Here is a 19,291-nt window from a genome sequence, read left to right as displayed (position 1 = left end):
TTTGATCTACAAAACCTCGAATATTTGTTTTAAGTTATTTTTGGTTAATGAAAGTGATAGACCAGCATTTACTGTGCATCCAAGAGATGGTAGGGACTTTTGACTTAAACTGTGAAGTCCATATTGGTACATAATCCCAGAATTTTGGCTGGTGAACGTTATAGGGCAGGGAAAGGTGACAAATTACAATGAAGCATGAAACTGTAACTGACAGTTTGATGGTTCTGTGGAGCTATTGCCCACATCCAGGACAGTGGAATACATATTTTATGTGGATATATTAAAAAAATCCAGCTTTACTGTTTCCTTTGGATAGTACATACTTCCCCATTAGGAACTGGATGTTTAAACTGGAAGTGGAAATGTCTAGACTGTTTATTCATTCCTTAGATGCTACCTGACCTGCTGAATTCCTCCAGCATTTTGTATGTATCTATCCCGTGGACAGCTTTATTAAGTAGCACTGTGCTGACTGAATATTAGTTTTGAACCCATCCAGGTAATAAGAATATTGTAGTATTTGATTTGTCCTTTATATGGAATTCAAGAATTTGATGAGGAAGAAGGTTATTTATTCCTAACAACTCACCTGCTTCTGTAGTCTTCATATTTATATGAAAATCAATCAGGTTTATTATCACTGTCTTATGATGTGAGAAATAGTTGCTTTGCAGCAGCAGTACAGTGCAAGGACTGGTGCCATGGCCCTCAGTTTCTGTCCATATGCCAGGAGTAGAAGTACAGTCAAGTAATGGGACTTGTCAAAGGGTAGGATGGTATGGTAAGTGTTTTGGTGATGTAATGGTGATAGTGTTGTGGCTCTTTTGGTTCTGCATGTGACATGTTGGTGATAGTTTATCAGATACTTCTTCAAGCCAGCCCGGTTGAAGCCTCCTGCAATGACTGGAAAAGTGTCAGGGTGCTGTGTCTCATGAAAATTGATCACCCACAGCTCCTGCAGTGCCAGCGTGACATTTTCTAAGAATAGAGCATCACCACTACCAGAATGATGGAGAATTTCCTTCAGCAGATAGAATGAATGGCACTTGACTGCCAGGTTTTCCAGGTTGGGGTAGCAGGACTGAGACAGAAAAGCCTGTGCATCAGGATGAATAAATCATGAAGCAAATGCCACCGCCTCTACCTCTACATTTACTTGATGCCACTGCCTGGACCGTGAGCTATATCGTGAAGCTCTCGGCTTGGAGTGCTGTGTCTGGATTACAGGAGGTGAGCAATGTCTCAGTGAAGCAGAATAGACAACAATCCCTGGGATGGCCATCTTGCTTTGAGGTCTTCAGTTGTATTTTTCAGAGACTGTTCATCAGCCAGGAGGACGGGAGGAGGAGAGAGGGCAGCTTAAGGCCCTGTTGCTTCAGTTTTGCTTGCAGTCCTTCCCAGCAGTCACATTTCCTGAAACAATGGAGACATCTCCTGAGCTTCCAAGTACTGCAATCACTCCATGGATGGTGTGTCTGGAATCTGCCAGTCCTGAAATCACTAGTTCTTTTAAAAGACCTGAAATAATGTTACTTTCTATAATGTCGGTGGCTGAAGGTTTTAATTGTAAATGGAAGTGTTTGAGATTCCCTTGAGAGCTGCATCCAAAATGTCATCCCTCTTGTGCACCAATTTTGGGGTCTCCAGTGGTTAGTCCAGTTGCCTTTCTGATGAAATGTAACTCAGGATAATGTGGTTGGAGCTACTCAATTTTCTAGTGTTGTGGTTAGGATTTATAATTAGAGACAGTGGGCTAGAATTTTCCAGTGCTAATCTGTTGCTATCATATTGCAAAACCATTGGTGATGCCCACCCATTCTTGTTTGATTTTCTCTCCCCTCTCTCCCCCCCTCTCTCTCCCCCCTCTCTCTCCCCCCCTCTCTCTCCCCCCCTCTCTCCCCCCCTCTCTCTCCCCCCCTCTCTCTCCCCCCTCTCTCTCCCCCCTCTCTCTCCCCCCCTCTCTCTCCCCCCCTCTCTCTCCCCCCCTCTCTCTCCCCCCCTCTCTCTCCCCCCCTCTCTCTCCCCCCCTCTCTCTCCCCCCCTCTCTCTCCCCCCCTCTCTCTCCCCCCTCTCTCTCCCCCCTCTCTCTCCCCCCCTCTCTCTCCCCCCCTCTCTCCCCCCCCTCTCTCCCCCCCCCTCTCTCCCCCCCCTCTCTCCCCCCCTCTCTCCCCCCCCCTCTCTCCCCCCCCCTCTCTCCCCCCCCTCTCTCCCCCCCCTCTCTCCCCCCCCTCTCTCCCCCCCCCTCTCTCCCCCCCCCTCTCTCCCCCCCTCTCTCTCCCCCCCTCTCTCTCCCCCCCTCTCTCTCCCCCCTCTCTCTCCCCCCCTCTCTCTCCCCCCCTCTCTCTCCCCCCCTCTCTCTCCCCCCCTCTCTCTCCCCCCCTCTCTCTCCCCCCCTCTCTCTCCCCCCCTCTCTCTCCCCCCCTCTCTCTCCCCCCCTCTCTCTCCCCCCCTCTCTCCCCCCCCTCTCTCCCCCCCCCTCTCTCCCCCCCCTCTCTCCCCCCCCTCTCTCCCCCCCCCTCTCTCCCCCCCCCTCTCTCCCCCCCCCTCTCTCCCCCCCCCTCTCTCCCCCCCCCTCTCTCCCCCCCCCTCTCTCCCCCCCCCTCTCTCTCCCCCCCTCCCTTATTATGCATTGCATTGAACTGCTGCTGCTAAGTTTACATATTTCATGTCACATGCCGGTGATAATCAATCTGTTTCTGATACCATTTAAATATCACTCCTTTGGTCTTCTAATTGTGACTTAAGTCATTAATATGTTTATTTTATTTGTTCACCAGTGGAATTACTTTTTGCTCTTCGTTTGTTCCCTTCTGATTTTCTTTCCCTTTGATTTTCTATTATTTTGTCTTAGATTATTTTGTTCAAAGTATTGGGATTACTGCACTGTCAGACTAGATTTAAGTTTGAAAGATCACGTCACCAAGGCGTCAGGTTGTGCCTTTATATATTGCCCCCAAGGCCTTTCTCTGACTCTTGCCAAGTACCTTATTGATACTTCCAAAGGTCAGTGGAAACAAAATTGGGCCATGAGGCACTAGTTTTTCTAATTGTCCTGAAAGTTGTTACATATGTTGAAACATTGGAGCGACTGGGCTTGCATACACTGGAATTTAGAAGAATGAGAGGGGATCTGATTGAAACATATAAGATTATTAAGGGATTGGACACGCTGGAGGCAGGAAACATGTTCCTGCTGATGGGTGAGTCCAGAACTAGAGGCCACAGTTTAAGAAGAAGGGGTAGGCCATTTAGAACAGAGATGCAGAAAAACTTTTTCACCCAGAGAGTGGTGGATATGTGGAATGCTCTGCCCCAGAAGGCAGTGTCTCTGGATGCATTCAAGAGAGAATTAGATAGAGCTCTTATAGATAGCGGGGTCAAGGGATATGGGGAGAGGGCAGGAACGGGATACTGATTGTATATGGTCAGCCATGATCACAGTGAATGGTGGTGCTGGCTAGAAGGGCCGAATGGCTTACTCCTGCACCTACTCTCTATTGTCTATAAAGTTAATTTGCTGCCAGTTTCAGTGGTGAATCATGAGTGGTCATCTTTAATGTAACTTTCACCACTCAGTGACTTTGTTACTGAGCAACTGGATGTTGATGATGCAAGCCATGCATTTAAAAAATTAGGACTGCCAAATGAGGCTATGATGATTCACCATCATGTGTTAATCACATGGGAGAAACCTGGTGTTCAGCTGCAGGGAGAACCCTCCCCCCTGCACCAGGTCTCATTTTGAGTTTAAATGAATTCTGTACTGATTTGTACAGTAAATGTAAACAAAAAAAAAAATCTTATTCCTCTGGTGCCAGTTGTTTAAATTAATGAATTCAAGTTTCCATGTTCGTTAAAACCATATTTATTTGAGTATAAAGCAGCTGCAAGTAAATGAGTAGTAGATGCTGCTGTTGTCAGGAAATGTAGAGGTTGCTTGACCCAAACGCTGAGCAGTGGAGACAATTTAGCTGTGAGTGATTTTAATAATAAACTGCAAAATAACAAGCCACGAGGGGCCACAAAACATGAGATACTTAACATGACAAGGCAATAAGGTAACTGAAGGCTAGGAGTAATTGACTGAGACTGGCTGGCTCGTATCAGTGAACAAGGACTGTAGGTGAGAGCTAGGATTAAATGGGCTGCAGGGGAGTCCTATTAACTGGATGCAGACTGGGAAGAGCCTGCATGTGGGACAGACAGGACAATCCCCTCTTAATCCCAGGGCCAGCCCCCGATAGGCCAGGATGTTCTGAATGGCTCCAGTGGAACTCCTAAATGAGTTCTGGATCCAAGATGTAACTAGTCAGCACCGAAGATCTGGACTGTACCCTTTCTAGCCGACCAGGTACTGAACACCGTGCCCATGATGAAGTGAATCCATCAACCAGCAAACTGTGTACGCTGGCCCACCTTCCACTTTCCTTGACTCTAGAGGTGTACTTTGAACTTTGATCTTTGAGGGAGATGCGAGGCTGTAGTTTCTGATGAAATGGTGGTATAGGTTGAAGAAGCCCAAGAAACGCTGTAGTTGTTTGAGAGAGTATGGCCAGGACCATTCAACAATAGAGAACAATTCCTTTGGGTCCATGGTTATGCCTTAAGGTGAAAGGACATAATCCAGGAAGGAAAATACTGGGGTGTGGAACTGGCATTTCTCTAACTTGCAGTAAAGTTTTTTTTTAAGGAGACACTGAAGGACAGAATGGATGTGACAGATGTGGTCTTGGGGGTCCTTGGAGAAGATGAGGATATTGTTGAGGTGGACAAACATGTAACTGTGTACACTGTCTCAGAGGATCTCATTAATGAATGTTTGGAAAATGGCTGGACCATTGGAAAGTACAAAAGGCATCACCAAGTACTAGTAGGTGTTATGAACCCTGTCTTTCACTCGTCCCTCTGGCAGATGCGGATCAGATTGTATGCATTCTTAAGACCAGTTTTGAAGATCTAAGAGTGTTTCGAATGGGCTATCCATCAAGGGAATAGCATGGTTCTTCAAGGTGATCCTGTTGTGTTCATGGTAGTCGATGCAAGGATAAACAACCCCCCACCCTCCACCCCATCTTATCTTTTGACAAAGAATCCTACACTGGCTGGGGAGTGGGATGGTCGAATGAAGCCATGCCCTACCACACATTGGCAATATAGTCGTTTATGGGTCTAAGGAAGGGAGAGGAATAGCAGACTACCTTGGGGAGGGATGGTGCCTGGGAGGAGGTCGATCTTGTGGTCTGTGTGGCAGCAGGGTGCTGGCTCCCCCTTTACTGAAGGCAATGGCTAATTCGTGGTATTCTGATGAGAGTTTGGTGAAGTTGAGAGTTTTTCCTGTCTCTATGGGTTATGGGGTGAAATCAACTGAGGTTGCAAGCTGGTGGTTTGGCCACTGGGTCCCCAATTCAGCAGTGAATTGGATGACTGGGTGAGGGGACACTAAACATGAGAGAACTTGTACTTAACATGGCAAGGCAGCAAGGTAACTGAAGATTAGGAGCAGCAACTGGTTGAAGATGGCTGGTTCATATGAGTGATCAAGATGTGGGTGAGAGCTGGGCTTAAATGGGCTTCAGGTGATGAATTAGAAATGACTGGCATGGAGACTGGGAGGAATCTTCATGTGCAAGCCTGGCAGCTGTTCTCTTGGCCCTGTCATTCATCATTGTTCCCATACTCTCACAAAGTACCTGGGTCAAGCTGTTTGTCATTGACTGCTCTCAGCTGTACCAAATACGATCACCCCTAAACTGTTGGGCCTTGGTCTTGGGGTCCCCAGTAGACTTCCTGATCAGCAGATCTCAGTAAAATTTGCCATAACCTTTCATCCATCCTGATCCTCAACTTTGGTGTTCATTTCCCTGCTCTGCTCCCTCTATATCTACGACTGTGTGACCAGATACCAACTTGGATGATACCATTGTTATTGGCTGGATCAAGAATGATGAGACAGAATACAAGAAAGAGATCACAAACCTTGTGTCATGATGTCATGGCAGCAATTTTGCCCTTGAGGTTAAGAAGACCTAAGAGTTATTTGTTGGTTTTATGTTGTGAGGAGCACTTGGGAAGAATACGACTAGCTCCCTGTCAACAGAGCTACAATTGTGATGGTCAACAGTTTCAAGTTTCTTGGCATCCATACCATCAGTAACCTCATCTGGTATCATCAGACTGATGTGGCAATGAAAGGCACATGTGCATATATACTTTCTTAGACATGCAGGGAAAATTCAGCTTGGCCATGTGAATTCTGTTGAACTTCTGCAGATGCTCCATAGAAAGTTTCCTGAGGGTTTCTACCTTAATTTGGTCTGGCAACAGCTCTGCCCTGAACTGTTGCAACCTGCAAAGAGTGGTAAACACTGCCCAGTCCACCACAGGCTCGTTACTTCTTTCCAGCTAGTGCATCTGTATAATGCATTGCTTCTGAAAGGCCAATTGTATTGTCAAGGATGTCTTTCCCCTTTCTCTCTCCTAACTTCTGGCCTACTCCTCCTGAGCAAGTTTCTCACTAGATATGTTACAATTAAATGTAGATAATTGCATTGTGGTTTCTCTGACATGAAGTTAACTTTAGGACAATAAGAATACCTATGTTAAGATGTTTGTCAGTGACTGAATCTCAGCCGTATCAAATATGATCGAAGAAGGTACAAGAACTTGAAAGTCCGGATACCCAAACTTGGAATAGCTTTTTCCCTTATTGCTGTTAGACTTCTGAACCAATTAACTGTTTCACATTCCTTTCTCAGTGGTGCTGCCACATTCTTGTACTATGAATTCTATCTTTCTTAGTTATTCCATTATTGTTACTTCATTTGTTTTTACTATAAATTTGTATTGCAATCTTTTCATTATTCTATTGTTTTTGCATTCATAACGGTATTTGTTGTATTTATCATTACCACGTATATTGTTTTCTCTGTGAGCTTCATGTGAGCAAGGGATTTTATTACACCCTGATATATATATGAAAAAATAAAACTAATCAGAATGCTATTAAATCTCTCCTCCAAACTCTCAGCACAATCGCATCTTTTCTTAAGTGTGACTTCAGAACTGTACACAATGCTCCTTGTGGGGCCTAAATAGTAAAACGTTTCTATGGAGGGGAATAAACCGTAGATGTTTCAAGCTGAGACCCTTCGCCAGGACTGGAAAGGAAGGTGAGAGGCCAGAACAAGGAGGTGGAGGAAGGAGAAGATAATAAGCTAGTAGGTGTTAGGTGAAACCGGGTGATGAAATAAGAACATAGGAGCCGCTAGATGGAAAAGGTGAGGGCTGAAGAAGGAGGAATTTGATAGGAGAGGATAGTGGACCATGGAAGAAAGTGGAGGTGGACAGGAACTAGACAGAAGAGATGGGTAGTTGAGAAAAGAAGTGGTAAAAGGAGAACCAGAATGTGGAATAGAGAAAGAAAGAAGGTGTGGGGGAGGGTAGAAATAACCAAAAATTATAGAAATCAATGTTGATGCAGTCGGGTTGGAAGCTACCCAGACATAATGAGATGCTGCTCCCTTAACGTGTGTGTGGCCTTATCGTGGCAGTTGAGGAGGCATGGACCGACATATGGGAATGGGGCCTAAACAGTGTTAAGCAGTGCTCTAAGTGCTTTCTATATTGCAACATAATGTGTCATCTCTTGTATATCCTATATTCTATGTAGGACCGCTGAAGGCAAGCATGTCCATAAGACATAGAGACAGAATTAGACTATGCAGCCCATCGAGTCCATTCTGCCATTTCATCATGGCTGATGCCGGATCCCATTCAACCCAATACACGTGCCCTCTCACCATATCCTTCATTACCCTGACCAATCAGGAATCTATCAACTTCTGCTTTAAATATACCCATGGACTTGACCTCTACCACCGTCTGTGGCAGAGCTTTCCACAGATTCACTGCTTTCTGGTAAAAAAAAAAATTCATCCTTACTGCTGTTCTAAAAGGGCGCCCCTCAATTTTGAGGCTGTGCCCTTTAGTTCTGGACACCCCAACCAGAGGGAACATCCACATTATCTAGACCTTTCAATGTTTGATAGGTTTCAGTGAGATCTCCATACGTTCTTCTAAATTCCAGTTAGTACAGGCCCAAAGCTGTCATGCTCCTCACATGTTAACTTCCTCATTCCCAGAATCATCCTCGTGAAACTCCTCTGGAGTCTCTCCAATGAATACACTTTTTCTGATCTAAGGGGCCCAAAACTGTTGACTGTACTCCGTGCAGCCTGTCTAGTATCTTTTAAACCGTCAGCATTATCTCCTTGCTTTTATATTCTATTCCCCTTGAAATAAATGCTAACATTGCATTTGCCTTCTTTACCACTGAGTCAACCTATGAACAAACCTTCTGGGAGTCTTGCATGAGGACTCCTAAGTCCCTCTGCACCTCTGATGTTTGAGCCTTCTCCCCCATATAAATAATAGTCCACACTATTGTTCCTTTTACCAAAATGCATTACTGTACATTTCCCAGCACTGCATTCCATCTGCTACTTTTTTGCCCATTCTTCCAATTTGTCTAAGTCCTGCTGCAATCACATTGCTTCCTCAGCATAACCTATCCCTCCACCTGTCTATTATCATCTGCAAACTTTGCCACAAAGTTATCAATTCCACAATCTAAATCATTACCAAACAATGTGAAAAGTAGCGGTCCCAATACTGACCCCTGAGGAACACCACTAATCATTGCAGCCAACCAGAAAAGGCCCCCTTTATTCCCTCTCGCTGCCTCCTGCCTACCAACCATTCCTCTATCCATACCAGTATATCCTCTGTAATACGATAGGATTTTATCTTATTAAGCAGCCTCGTGTGAGGCACTTTATCAAATGCCTTCTGAAAATCTAAGTAAATGATATCCACTGCCTCTCCTGTGTCCACCCTGCTTGTTACTTCCTCGAAGAATTCTAACAGATTTGTCGGGGCAAGATTTCCCTTTACAGAAACCGTGCTGACTTTGACTTATTTTATCATTTATCTCCAAGTATCCCACAACCTTGTCCTTAATAATGGCCTCCCAACACTTTCCTAGTGACAGAGGTTAGGCTAACTGGCCTATAATTTCCTCTCTTTTGTCTTCCTTCCTTCCTTAAAGAGTGAAGTGACATTTGCAATTTATCAGTCCTTCGGGACCTCATATTTCTTCTTTTTCCTTATAGCTTTTTTAGTTGCCTTTTTGTTGAATTTTAAAAACTTTCCAATCATCCAACTTCCCACTCAGTTTTGCTACCTTCTATCCCTTGTCCTTGGCTTTTATGCAGTTCTTAACTCCCCTCGTCAGCCACAGTTGCTTACCCCTGCCATTTGAGAACAAGTTCTGTAGGACTTATCTATCCTGCACCTTGTGAACTATTCCAAGAAACCACAGCCACCTCTTTTCTGTGGTCATCCCCGCCAGTTCCCCCCCCCCCCATCTACCATTCTGTCTTCATCAGTCTCTTTAGTTACCTCTTCAGAAACTCAATCAAATAAGTGAGGCAGGGTCTCCCCTTTATGCTATCTAATCAATTTTTGTCCTCCCAAATTAACATAAACCCTATCCCTTAGAATTTGCTCCAATAATGTCTCATTGATGTAAGGCTTGCCACATGTAGTTAACTGGCTTATTCTGAAATACTCTTCACTAGCCTTCCTTGATTTATTAGGCATAATATAAGGGCTTTTGCTGTCATTTGTACAGTTCCGTTCATCCAAATCCCTCTGCTAACTGATCCACATTGGCTTAAAGTTAAGCAGTACAGTGGATTATTACATTCTCTTCCTTGCTTTCAAATCCTCCATGGTGCTGCTTCCTTCTCTTTGTAATTTTCAGTCATTGTGTCATTTTGGCAAAAGCCTGGGTTGGGAGGTGTTGGTGAATGAAGAAGTTTAGAATAGGGGTTAATACTAACTGGAACTGTGTTATGTTTGACTGTATTTTGAAATTCATGGATTGGTGATGGTGAACTCTATCAGACAGTTAAATAGGTTTGGTAGGTTACTCACATTGAATTGCAAGATCCGTACATTCCCTTTAAAATCCTCTCTTGTTATCTCTGCAACATTACTAGTGCCATTCCTTAAAATTAAATTCAGGACTGACCTTTGCATATGATTAGACTTGCTGCATATTGATTAAAATCTTTATCTTGAAAGTATTTTAAGAATTCTACATCTTGAATACTGTTGACCCAGTTACTAACAGGTTTGCTGAAACCCTGTACTATTACTGCCCCAATGCAGAAATATGCTAACCTGTTTTTTGCCTGTATCTCTCTTGAAGAAAGTATGCAGAGTAAATGTTTAGCAGTGTGATCATCTCCTTTGCGTTTCTTTTATTCCAACAACATGGTCTCATTTGTCCAACTCAGAACTGTAATCGTTTGCTCACACAAAACAAAATTGGTTGGTTGAATGCCATCAGAGCCATTGTCACTATCACCAATTTCAAGACCGATGTGGATTACTTTATGTCTAAGAAAATACCTAGTTTTCCCAAACCAGATGCCTTGGATAAAAAGGGGATTAACAGTCCGCTGAGGATTAAATCTGTGACATTCAAGATCAGCAGTGATCCAAAACACGGCAAGTAGTCCAGGGGCAACCTCCGGAAGGCCATTAGAGACAATTCCATTTGAAGTTAGAGGCACAATTGGATGCACACCAGCAAGGATTCACTCTTTGGAAAGATGTTCTAGTGTTGGCCTCCAAGACAAAGATCACAGGATTACGAGATTAGGCCCCTACAGTGTATTTAGAAGCTGCAGTGGGTTGTAGATTCAGCCATTTCCATCAGGAGCACAACCCTCCCTGCTCTGGAGGACATCTTCAAGAGAAGGCAGCTTCCATGTTGAAGACCCTCACCACCTGGAACATGACTTTTTGTATTACTCCCATCAGTAAGGTGGTTTAGGAGCCTAAAGACTCATGGCCAATGATTCAGGCTTGGCTTCTTCCCATCTATCATCAGATTTTTAAAGATTCCTTTACACTGTCTTGGTTATTCATCCTTTTCACTGTTTATTTATTTTTGTAGCGTGCAGTAACTTTTGTATCTTATGGTGTACTGTTGCTGCTGGACTTCCAGAGTTCAATCAGTGGTGAGAGCAGAGCACAGTGATGAGGCTTTTCGCAGGTCGCTTGTTTAAAAGGAGAGCTTCCCGGGCATTCAGACATTCTGGAGGCCCAGTCAGCAGTGGGAGCAGAACACAGTGAATTAAATAAAAGTAGGGAAGGGACCAGTTGGGGGGGAGGCATTGTTGGGAGTAGTGGTGAGAGTAGGAGTGTCAGGCTTTGGCACAAAAGAAGCATTTTCTGTTAAAGTTCCCTTTTTTACTTTCACTTGCAAAACTTAGTCTGGTAAATGGCTGTTGTGTGTTCTTCCTGCCAAATGCTGGAGTCCTGGGAGACCCAAAGTCTCCTAGGGATCTACATCTGGGTGAAGTGCTTCCAACTACAGTTGCTTGAAGACAGTGTGAGGGATCTGGAGCAGCAGCTGGATGACCTTGTACGGGAGAGAGGAGATAATCAATCAGAGTTACAGTCACCCCGAAGTTGCAGGAGGTTATTAGCTGAGTGACTGTCAGGAGAAATGGAAATGTGAATAGGTAGTTAGCACAGAGAACCTCTGTGGCCACTCCCCAAAAAAATAAATATACATTTTTGGAAACTGTTGTGGGGGATGGCCTCCTAGGGGAATGCCACGGAGACCAGGTTATTGAAACTGAGCATGGGTCTGATGCAGAAGGGAAAGAGGGAGAAGAGGGGAGCAGTAGTGATAGGGGACTTAATAGTCAGAAAACAGGCATGAGATTCTGTGGATGTGAATGGGACACCGAGATGGTATGTTGCCTCCCAGGTGGTAGAGTTAAGGGCAATCTTGGATCAAGTCCACAGCATTTTAGAGAGGAAGGGCGAGCAACCAGATGTCTTGGTACATATTGGTGCCAATGACATATGAAGGAAAAGCAATGAGGTCCTGAAGAGAGAATTTAGAGAGCTAGGTAGAAAACTGAGAAGCAGAACCTCCAGGATAGTGATACCTTGCCACATGCTAAGGAGGGTAGAAACGGGATGACTTGGTAGATAAATGCATGGCTGAGAAGCTGGTGCAGGTGGAAGGGCTTCAGCTTCTTGGAACGTTGGAATCACTTCTGGCGGAGGTATGACCTGAACAAAAGGGAGGGGTTACAACCTGAACCTGAGGGGAAGAAATAATCTCACGAGCAGGTTTGTTTAAGGCTGTTGGGGAGGGTTTAAAGTAATTTTGCAGGGGGGAAGTGGGAACAAGAATGAAGGCACTCAGGATAGGATGGATGGTAAAAGAGCAAAGATAACGTGCATTCAGGCTGCCAAGAAGGGTATGCAGATGATAGGAAAAGAATTGCAGCCAGAAGAATGAGTATCAGTAGATTAGGGATGCAAAATCAAAAAGAGTAGCAAATACAATACTCAAAGTGTTATATCTCAATGCACGGAGTACAAGAAATGAGGTGGATGATTTGGTTGCACTATTACAGTTCATCAGGTATTACGTGTGGCCATCACTGAATTGTGGCTGAAGGATGGTTGTAGTTGGGAGCTGAATGCCCAAAGTTACATATTATATTGGAGGGATAGAAAGGCAGGCAGAGGAGGTGGTGTGGCCCCGCTGGTAAAGAATGGCAGCAAATCTGTAGAAAGATGTGACAGAGGATTGGAAGATATGGGTTGAGTTAAGAAACTGCAAGGGTAACACACTGGCAGTTATATACAGGCCACCCAACAGTAGCTGGGATGTGGACCACAGATTACAACAGGAAATAGAAAAGGCAAGTCAAAAGGGCAATGTTCTGATGGTCACAGAAGATTTTAACGTGCACGTCAATTAGGGAAAATCAGGTTGGTGATGAATTTCAGCAGAGTGAGTTTATTGAATGCCTGCAAGATGGCTTTTTAGAGCAGTTTGTCATTGAGCTTACTAGGAGATCAGCTATACTGGATTGGGTGTTATGTAATGTAATGAGGGGATTAGCGAGCTTAAAGTAAAAGAACCCTTAGGAGGCAGTGATCACAATATGATTGAGTTCAACTTGAAATTTGATAGGGAGGAAGTAAAGTCTGACATAGCAGTATTTCAGTGGAGTAAAGGAAATTAGAGTGGTATGAGAGAGGAGTTGGCCAAAGTAAATTGGAGGGAGCTGCTGGTAGGAATGTCAGCAGAGCAGCAATGCGTGTGCTTCTGGGAAAAATGAGAAAGGTGTCGGGCAGATATACTCCAGAAATGAAAAAAATACTGAAATGGCAAAATAGTACAACCATAGCTGACAAGGGAAGTCAAAGCTAATGTAAAAACAAAAGAGGGCATACAACAAATCAAAAATTAGCAGGAAGATAGAGGATTGGGAAGCTTTCAAAAACTTACAGAGAGCAGCTAAAAGAATCATTAGAAGGGAAAAGATGAAATGTGAAAGCAAGCTAGCAAACAATATCAAAGTTGATACTAAAAGTTTTTTCAAGTATGTAAAAAATAAAAGAGACATGAGATTGGATATAGGACTGATAGAAAATGAGGCCGGAGAAATAATAACGAGAGAAGCAGATGACAGATGAACTAAGTGAGTATTTTGCATCAGTCTTCACTGTGGAAGACGCTGGCAGTGTGCCAGATGTTGTAGTGTGTGAACGAAGAGAACTGAGTACAGTTACTATTACAAGGGAGAATATGTTTAGAATATGTTCTGGAACCATGAGAGGCTGTGCAAGGTGTGCACTCCCAGAAGTTTGAAACTGCTCACAGTTTCTACTGCAGTGCCACTGATGTAGAAAGATATGAGTAGTGCAAGTTCTCTTGAAGTTGATAACCATCTCCTTTATCATTGTTGACATTGAGAAGATGTTGTTTGCCTTGCACCAGGCCTCATGATCTTCCACCTCCTCTCTGTAGGCTGTCTCTGTAGTTGGTTTGGTGATAAGCCCCATTACTATCATGTCATTGGCCAATTTGATAACATGATTACTTGGGTGTTTGACCGTGCACTCGTGTGAACAGAATACACCAAAGGGCACAGCACACAGCCCTGGGGCACCGATGCTGAGGATGAAAGTGAGGGTGGAGCATGGTGCATCCTCATTATCTGACTGTCTATGTTATGTAATGAACCAGGTGAACTAAAGGTAAAGAAACCCTTAGAAAGAGTGATCATAATAGTTTGTGAGGGGGAAGCTAAAATTGGATGTATTTTTACTACAGGTGAGTAAAGATATTTACAGAACCAAAGTTGATTTGAAGGGGACACTAGCAGGGATGATGGTAGGGTAGCAATGGCTGGAGTTTCTGGAAGTAATTCCAGAATCGGTTCATATCAAGGAGGAAGAAGCATTCTGAAGGGAGGATGAGGCAACTGTGGCTGACAAAGGTAGTCAAAAACAGCATAAAGGGAAAAAAGAGCACGTAAAATACATTCGGCCCTCCTTATCCATGGATTCTACATGCGCGGATTCAACCAACCACAGATCAGGACAACCTGGAAGTTCTCTCTCCAGCACTTGTTTGAGCATGTACAGACTATTTTTTCTTGTCATTATTACCTAAACAATACAGTATAACAACTATTTACATAGCACTTACATTGTATTAGGTATTATAAGTAATCTAGAAATTATTTAAAAGCACAGGCAGTCCCTGGGTTATGAATGAGTTCCATTCCTGGGTCTGTCTTTAAGTCGGATTTGAAGTTGGAGCAGGTACATCCAGTATTATTTCGTGACAGTCTAGTATATAGTACATATTTTACCTTTCTATGCATATAAAACACTTAAACATACGTATTAAAATAATTAAACCACTGCGTTGCTTAGTAATAATTGTAGCTTTCATCAGGGCAGGACCTTTCACATGCTTCATTAAAATTGTTCCAATCGTTGACTGACTGTAGCCTAACGCTTTTCCAATGACCGATGGCATTTCACTTCTTTCCGATCGCTTTATTGCTTCCACCTTATTTTCAATCGTGATCATTTTCGTGAACGGAAACACTGCGGATTCAGAGCTGCGCCGTCGGGTCCTAATGTCCACTGCACTGAGACAGGTTAAATAAAGTCCGGGGTTCCGCTGGGTCCTAAAGACCACCGCACTGAGACGGGTTAAATAAGGGACTTGAGCATCTGAGTTTTTTGATATCCGCGGGGGTCCTCGGAACCAATCCCCTGCAAATAAGGAGGGCCGACTGTATAGCAAAAATAGAGGAAAACTAAAGGATTGGGAAACTTTTAAAAACCAACAAAAGTCAACAAAAAAAGCAAAAAGGTGAAATGTGAAGCTAGCTAATAGTATAAAAGGGGATACCAAAAGTTTTTTTTCAGATATCTAAAGAGTAAAATTGAAGCAAGAGTGAACATTGAAATGCTGGTAAATGATGCTGGAGTGGTAATAATGGGTACATGGCAGATCAACTGAATATGTATTTTGCAACAGTCTCCACTGTAGAATACACCAGCAGCATGCCAGAAATTTGAGTGTCGGGGTAGAAGTGAGTGTAGTTGCTTGGACAAGGTACTTAGGAAAATGGAAGCTCTGATGGTAGAAAGATCACTTGAACCAGAAGGACTACACCCCAGGGTTCTGAAGGAATTACCTGAAGAGATTGTAGAGGCATTAGTGGTGAACTTTCAGGAATCTCTAGATTCTGGAATAGTTCTGGAAGTCTGTAAAATTGCAAATGCTATTCCACTCTGTAAGAAGAGAGGGAGGAAGAAGTCGGGAAATTAGAGAATCAGAATCAGGTTTAATATCACTGACATATGACGTGATTTTTTTTTTGTTCTGCAGTAGCAGTACAGTGAATTGCATTAAAAAAACTAACAGTAACTGATAGGAAGTAATGGCCTGCTAACCTGCCAGAGCTTATGTGCATCAGATTCTGTCTCTAACTTCAATTGGAATTATTTCTTCATTCTTAAAAATAGCTTTCTGTGGGTCATACCTGGACTTATTGTATAGGCCAGTTAGCCTGACTTCAGTGGTTGGCAAGATGTTAGACTCACTTATTAAGAATGAGATTTTGGATTACTTAGAGCTACACAATAAAATAAGCTGAGCTCACCATGGCTTCCTTAATGGAAAATTTTGTCTGACAAATCTGTTGAGGAACTAGTAGATAGAATAGACAAAGGAGAGTCAGCAAATATTGTTTACACGAAGTACACTGCAGATGCTGTGGTCAAATCAAGACTACAAAAAAGCTGGATGAACTCAGCAGTTCTGGCAGCATCCATTGAAATGAGCAGTCAACGTTTTGGGTCGAGACCCTTCGTCGGAACTAAAAGAGAGGGCAGGGACCCTATAAAGAAGGTGGGGGGGGGAGGGTGGAAAACCAATCAGAGGAAAAATCAAGGGGTGGGGGAGGGGAAGCAGGGTGGGGATAGGCAGGAGAGGTGAAGAAGGAATCTAAGGGGAAAGCATTATGGATAGTAGAAGAAGGCAGAGTCATGAGAGGCGATAGGCAGCTAGAAGAGGAGACAGAGTGAAGGTGGGATGGGGGAAGGGAGAGGGAGGGAATTACTGGAAGTTGGAGAATTCGATGTTCATACCAAGGGGCTGGAGACTACCCAGACAGTATACGAGATGTTGTTCCTCCAACCAAAGTTTGGCCTCATCTTACCACTGATGTTAGGCTCACTTTAATGGGTGAACTGATTGCTCTAGCTTGTAGTTTCCTAGTTTGTCATTGCAGCTCTTCTTTTGATTGTCTGTTAATGAACAAAATCAATGAAGGTAATGGACTGACTTAATACAATGCTTCAGACAATTGTGTCCTCCAAATATTTATTCCCATTGTAACATTCAAGATGATTGCTGATACCTTCATAATTCTTAATTAGTAGTGAAATGGTTTCATTTTCACTCCTGGCCTGAATGCTTGAAACTGTGGTGAGAAAAACAGTTCTGAATAGTCTTGCTGCTCATTTCTCATCAGCTATCGGTGACAAAAATCTCTGCTTTTTGAACACAAACACATGTAACTGATGCTACTTATAAACTGTTCGCTCCAAACATGGTGTAAGCTCTAAGCTCTAACCTCCACGCGAGTCCACATGATTGATGTTAGTTACAAACTGATCAGCAATGGTCTTCTGCCACAATTAAGCAGCATATTGTCCCAAATATACAAAGGGAATCCTGGTGATTTTTATGGAGTCATAGAGAAGTACAGTTTTTTTTGTACGTCTTGATTTGACCACAGCATTGGCAGTGTACTTTGTGTGAACAATTTTTGTTGACTTTCCTTTGTCTATTCTGCCTATTAGTTCCTATGTAGTTCTTTGGGCCACCTAATCAGTGCTAAACTATTAATCTGCTTAGTTTTATCGATCCCCTCCATACCCCTCCCACCGATGTACTTGTCCAGATTTTTCTTAAGTTTTGAAATCAAACCCGCATCCATCAATTCCAGTGGTAGCTTGTTCCACAGTCGTACCACCATCTGAGTAAAGAAGTTCCTGTTTTTTTAATATTTTCAGTAATATTTGAGTAATATTGTAAACATGTTGTTTGATTAAACATTCTTTGTTATTTACATAATTCCTAATGGGTTATATATACGAAATGCATGAATGGTGTATATCATTGCGCTAGCATGTCATAAGTATGCGCTTCTCTTAAAGTAAAAACCAAACTAAGACAAACGTCTCTTGGGCTTCCTTGTTTTTCTTTCAATTAGTTTTGTGTTTTGGAGTTACAAAATCATCTCCAATGATTCCACATGGACAACTCCAATGAACCATAAAGGGACCTATTCCCTCCCCCTTTAAATATACATGGTCTTTAGGGTTCTCCTTTACTTTATCTGCCAAACATAGCTCATCCTCTCTTTGCTTTCCTAATTTCCTTCTTGTGTGCTCCTACATCCTGTATACTCCTCAAGGGATTTGCTTAATCTTACCTGACATATGCCTCCTTTTTCTTGACCAGACTCTCAGTATCCTTTGTCAGCCAAGGTTCTCTATTTTGCTAGCCTTGCCCTTCACTCAAACAGGAATATGTTAGCCATGAACTCCCCCAATCTCATTTTTTAAAACCTCACACTTACTGGATGTCCATTTACGTCCGAGCTGCTTCTCAAAATTAACCTTTGTATGTTCCTGTCTAAAGTCATTAAAACTAGCCTTACCCAAGTTTAGGACTTTTAACTTGTGGGACAGTCCTATCTTTTTCCATAACTTTTTTTTATCATGTTCTATAACTGAAAAATTGATCTTTTTTTAAATTGTTGAGGATCAATTTTTTCCAATAACTTAAATAACAGTGTAATCAATCACTTTCATTGATAGTGAGGTTCGCTGTTCAATTCAAAGTAAGTCACCAGAGAGACAAAATAGCATGTTAACTTATTGAGAGTTATTGATACAAGCATTCTTAATCTTTTTTTTCAAGGCTGGACGAGCCCAGTCCGAGTGACACCAACACCACACTCATCTGTTAATCTGCAAACCCATACTTTAAATTTCAATGTGGATCCTACAGATCAGGTATGTATCATTCAAAACAATGTCATATTACATAGTACACAAAGCATGTGTACTTTAATATAAACTTTGTCTTTCCAACAGAAAATAAAATTGTAGCTATCCATGCAGTTTTTAATCCTGATCTTTTATAAATGTAAAATGTGCATTATCTGTAATTATAGACTACCAGTGATCCAACATCTGACAGTACAAGAGACACAAAAGCAAAAAGATACATGTACACAACATCTACTCAGAGGTGAGGAATTTTTGTCAAATTTCACATTTTTCTATATCCTATCAGATCGTCTAACTGCCCAAACTCCTTATAGATTTTATTTAGGAACAAACACCAATAGTGATGCAAAATCAAAAAAAAAAACTACAAAGTTTTAAATAAAACTAAAAATGCCGGTAACAGATAGTAGGCCAGACAGCACCTATAGAAAATATAATCCAGGTTGACACCCCTTATCAGAAAATACAAAATCTGAAAACCTCTGAAATCAGAAATGTTTTTGAGCCCTGACGGCATCACAAGTGGAAAATTCCACAAGGCGCTGGGAAGTTCTCAGGTGATGCGCACGTCTTTGCACACCACAGATACTCTAAGAAGTGATGTCACATATCCTGTGTGGGGCCCTGATGGCACCAGTTTGTTGGTGATGCATAACAGCCACTGATTCTCGACCTGGGCAGCTGAGGTAGTGATAGCTTACCTTTCTGATCGTTCAGCGTACACATCATGCACAAAATTATGTAAAAAAAGCTACCTTCAGGGTATATGTATAAGCTGTATATTTAATATGTGGAT

The 19,291-nt window shown here is 42.8% G+C and overlaps 1 protein-coding gene across 1 annotated transcript in view; it reads left to right on the top strand.

Annotated features, from left to right (window-relative positions):
* The window catches only part of LOC132395611 (spermatogenesis-associated protein 48), a 73,374-nt gene that overhangs the window by 7,710 nt on the left and 46,373 nt on the right, over positions 1-19,291 (top strand). Inside the window, exons 2-3 of the mRNA XM_059972471.1 lie at positions 18,404-18,498; positions 18,660-18,736. Coding sequence (XP_059828454.1) covers positions 18,404-18,498; positions 18,660-18,736 — 172 coding nt within the window. The remainder of the gene's footprint in view (positions 1-18,403; positions 18,499-18,659; positions 18,737-19,291) is intronic.

The sequence above is a fragment of the Hypanus sabinus genome, chromosome 6 (assembly GCF_030144855.1).
Source record: "Hypanus sabinus isolate sHypSab1 chromosome 6, sHypSab1.hap1, whole genome shotgun sequence".
Classification (NCBI taxonomy): domain Eukaryota; kingdom Metazoa; phylum Chordata; class Chondrichthyes; order Myliobatiformes; family Dasyatidae; genus Hypanus; species Hypanus sabinus.
This window is presented reverse-complemented; position numbering and strand designations above follow the sequence as displayed.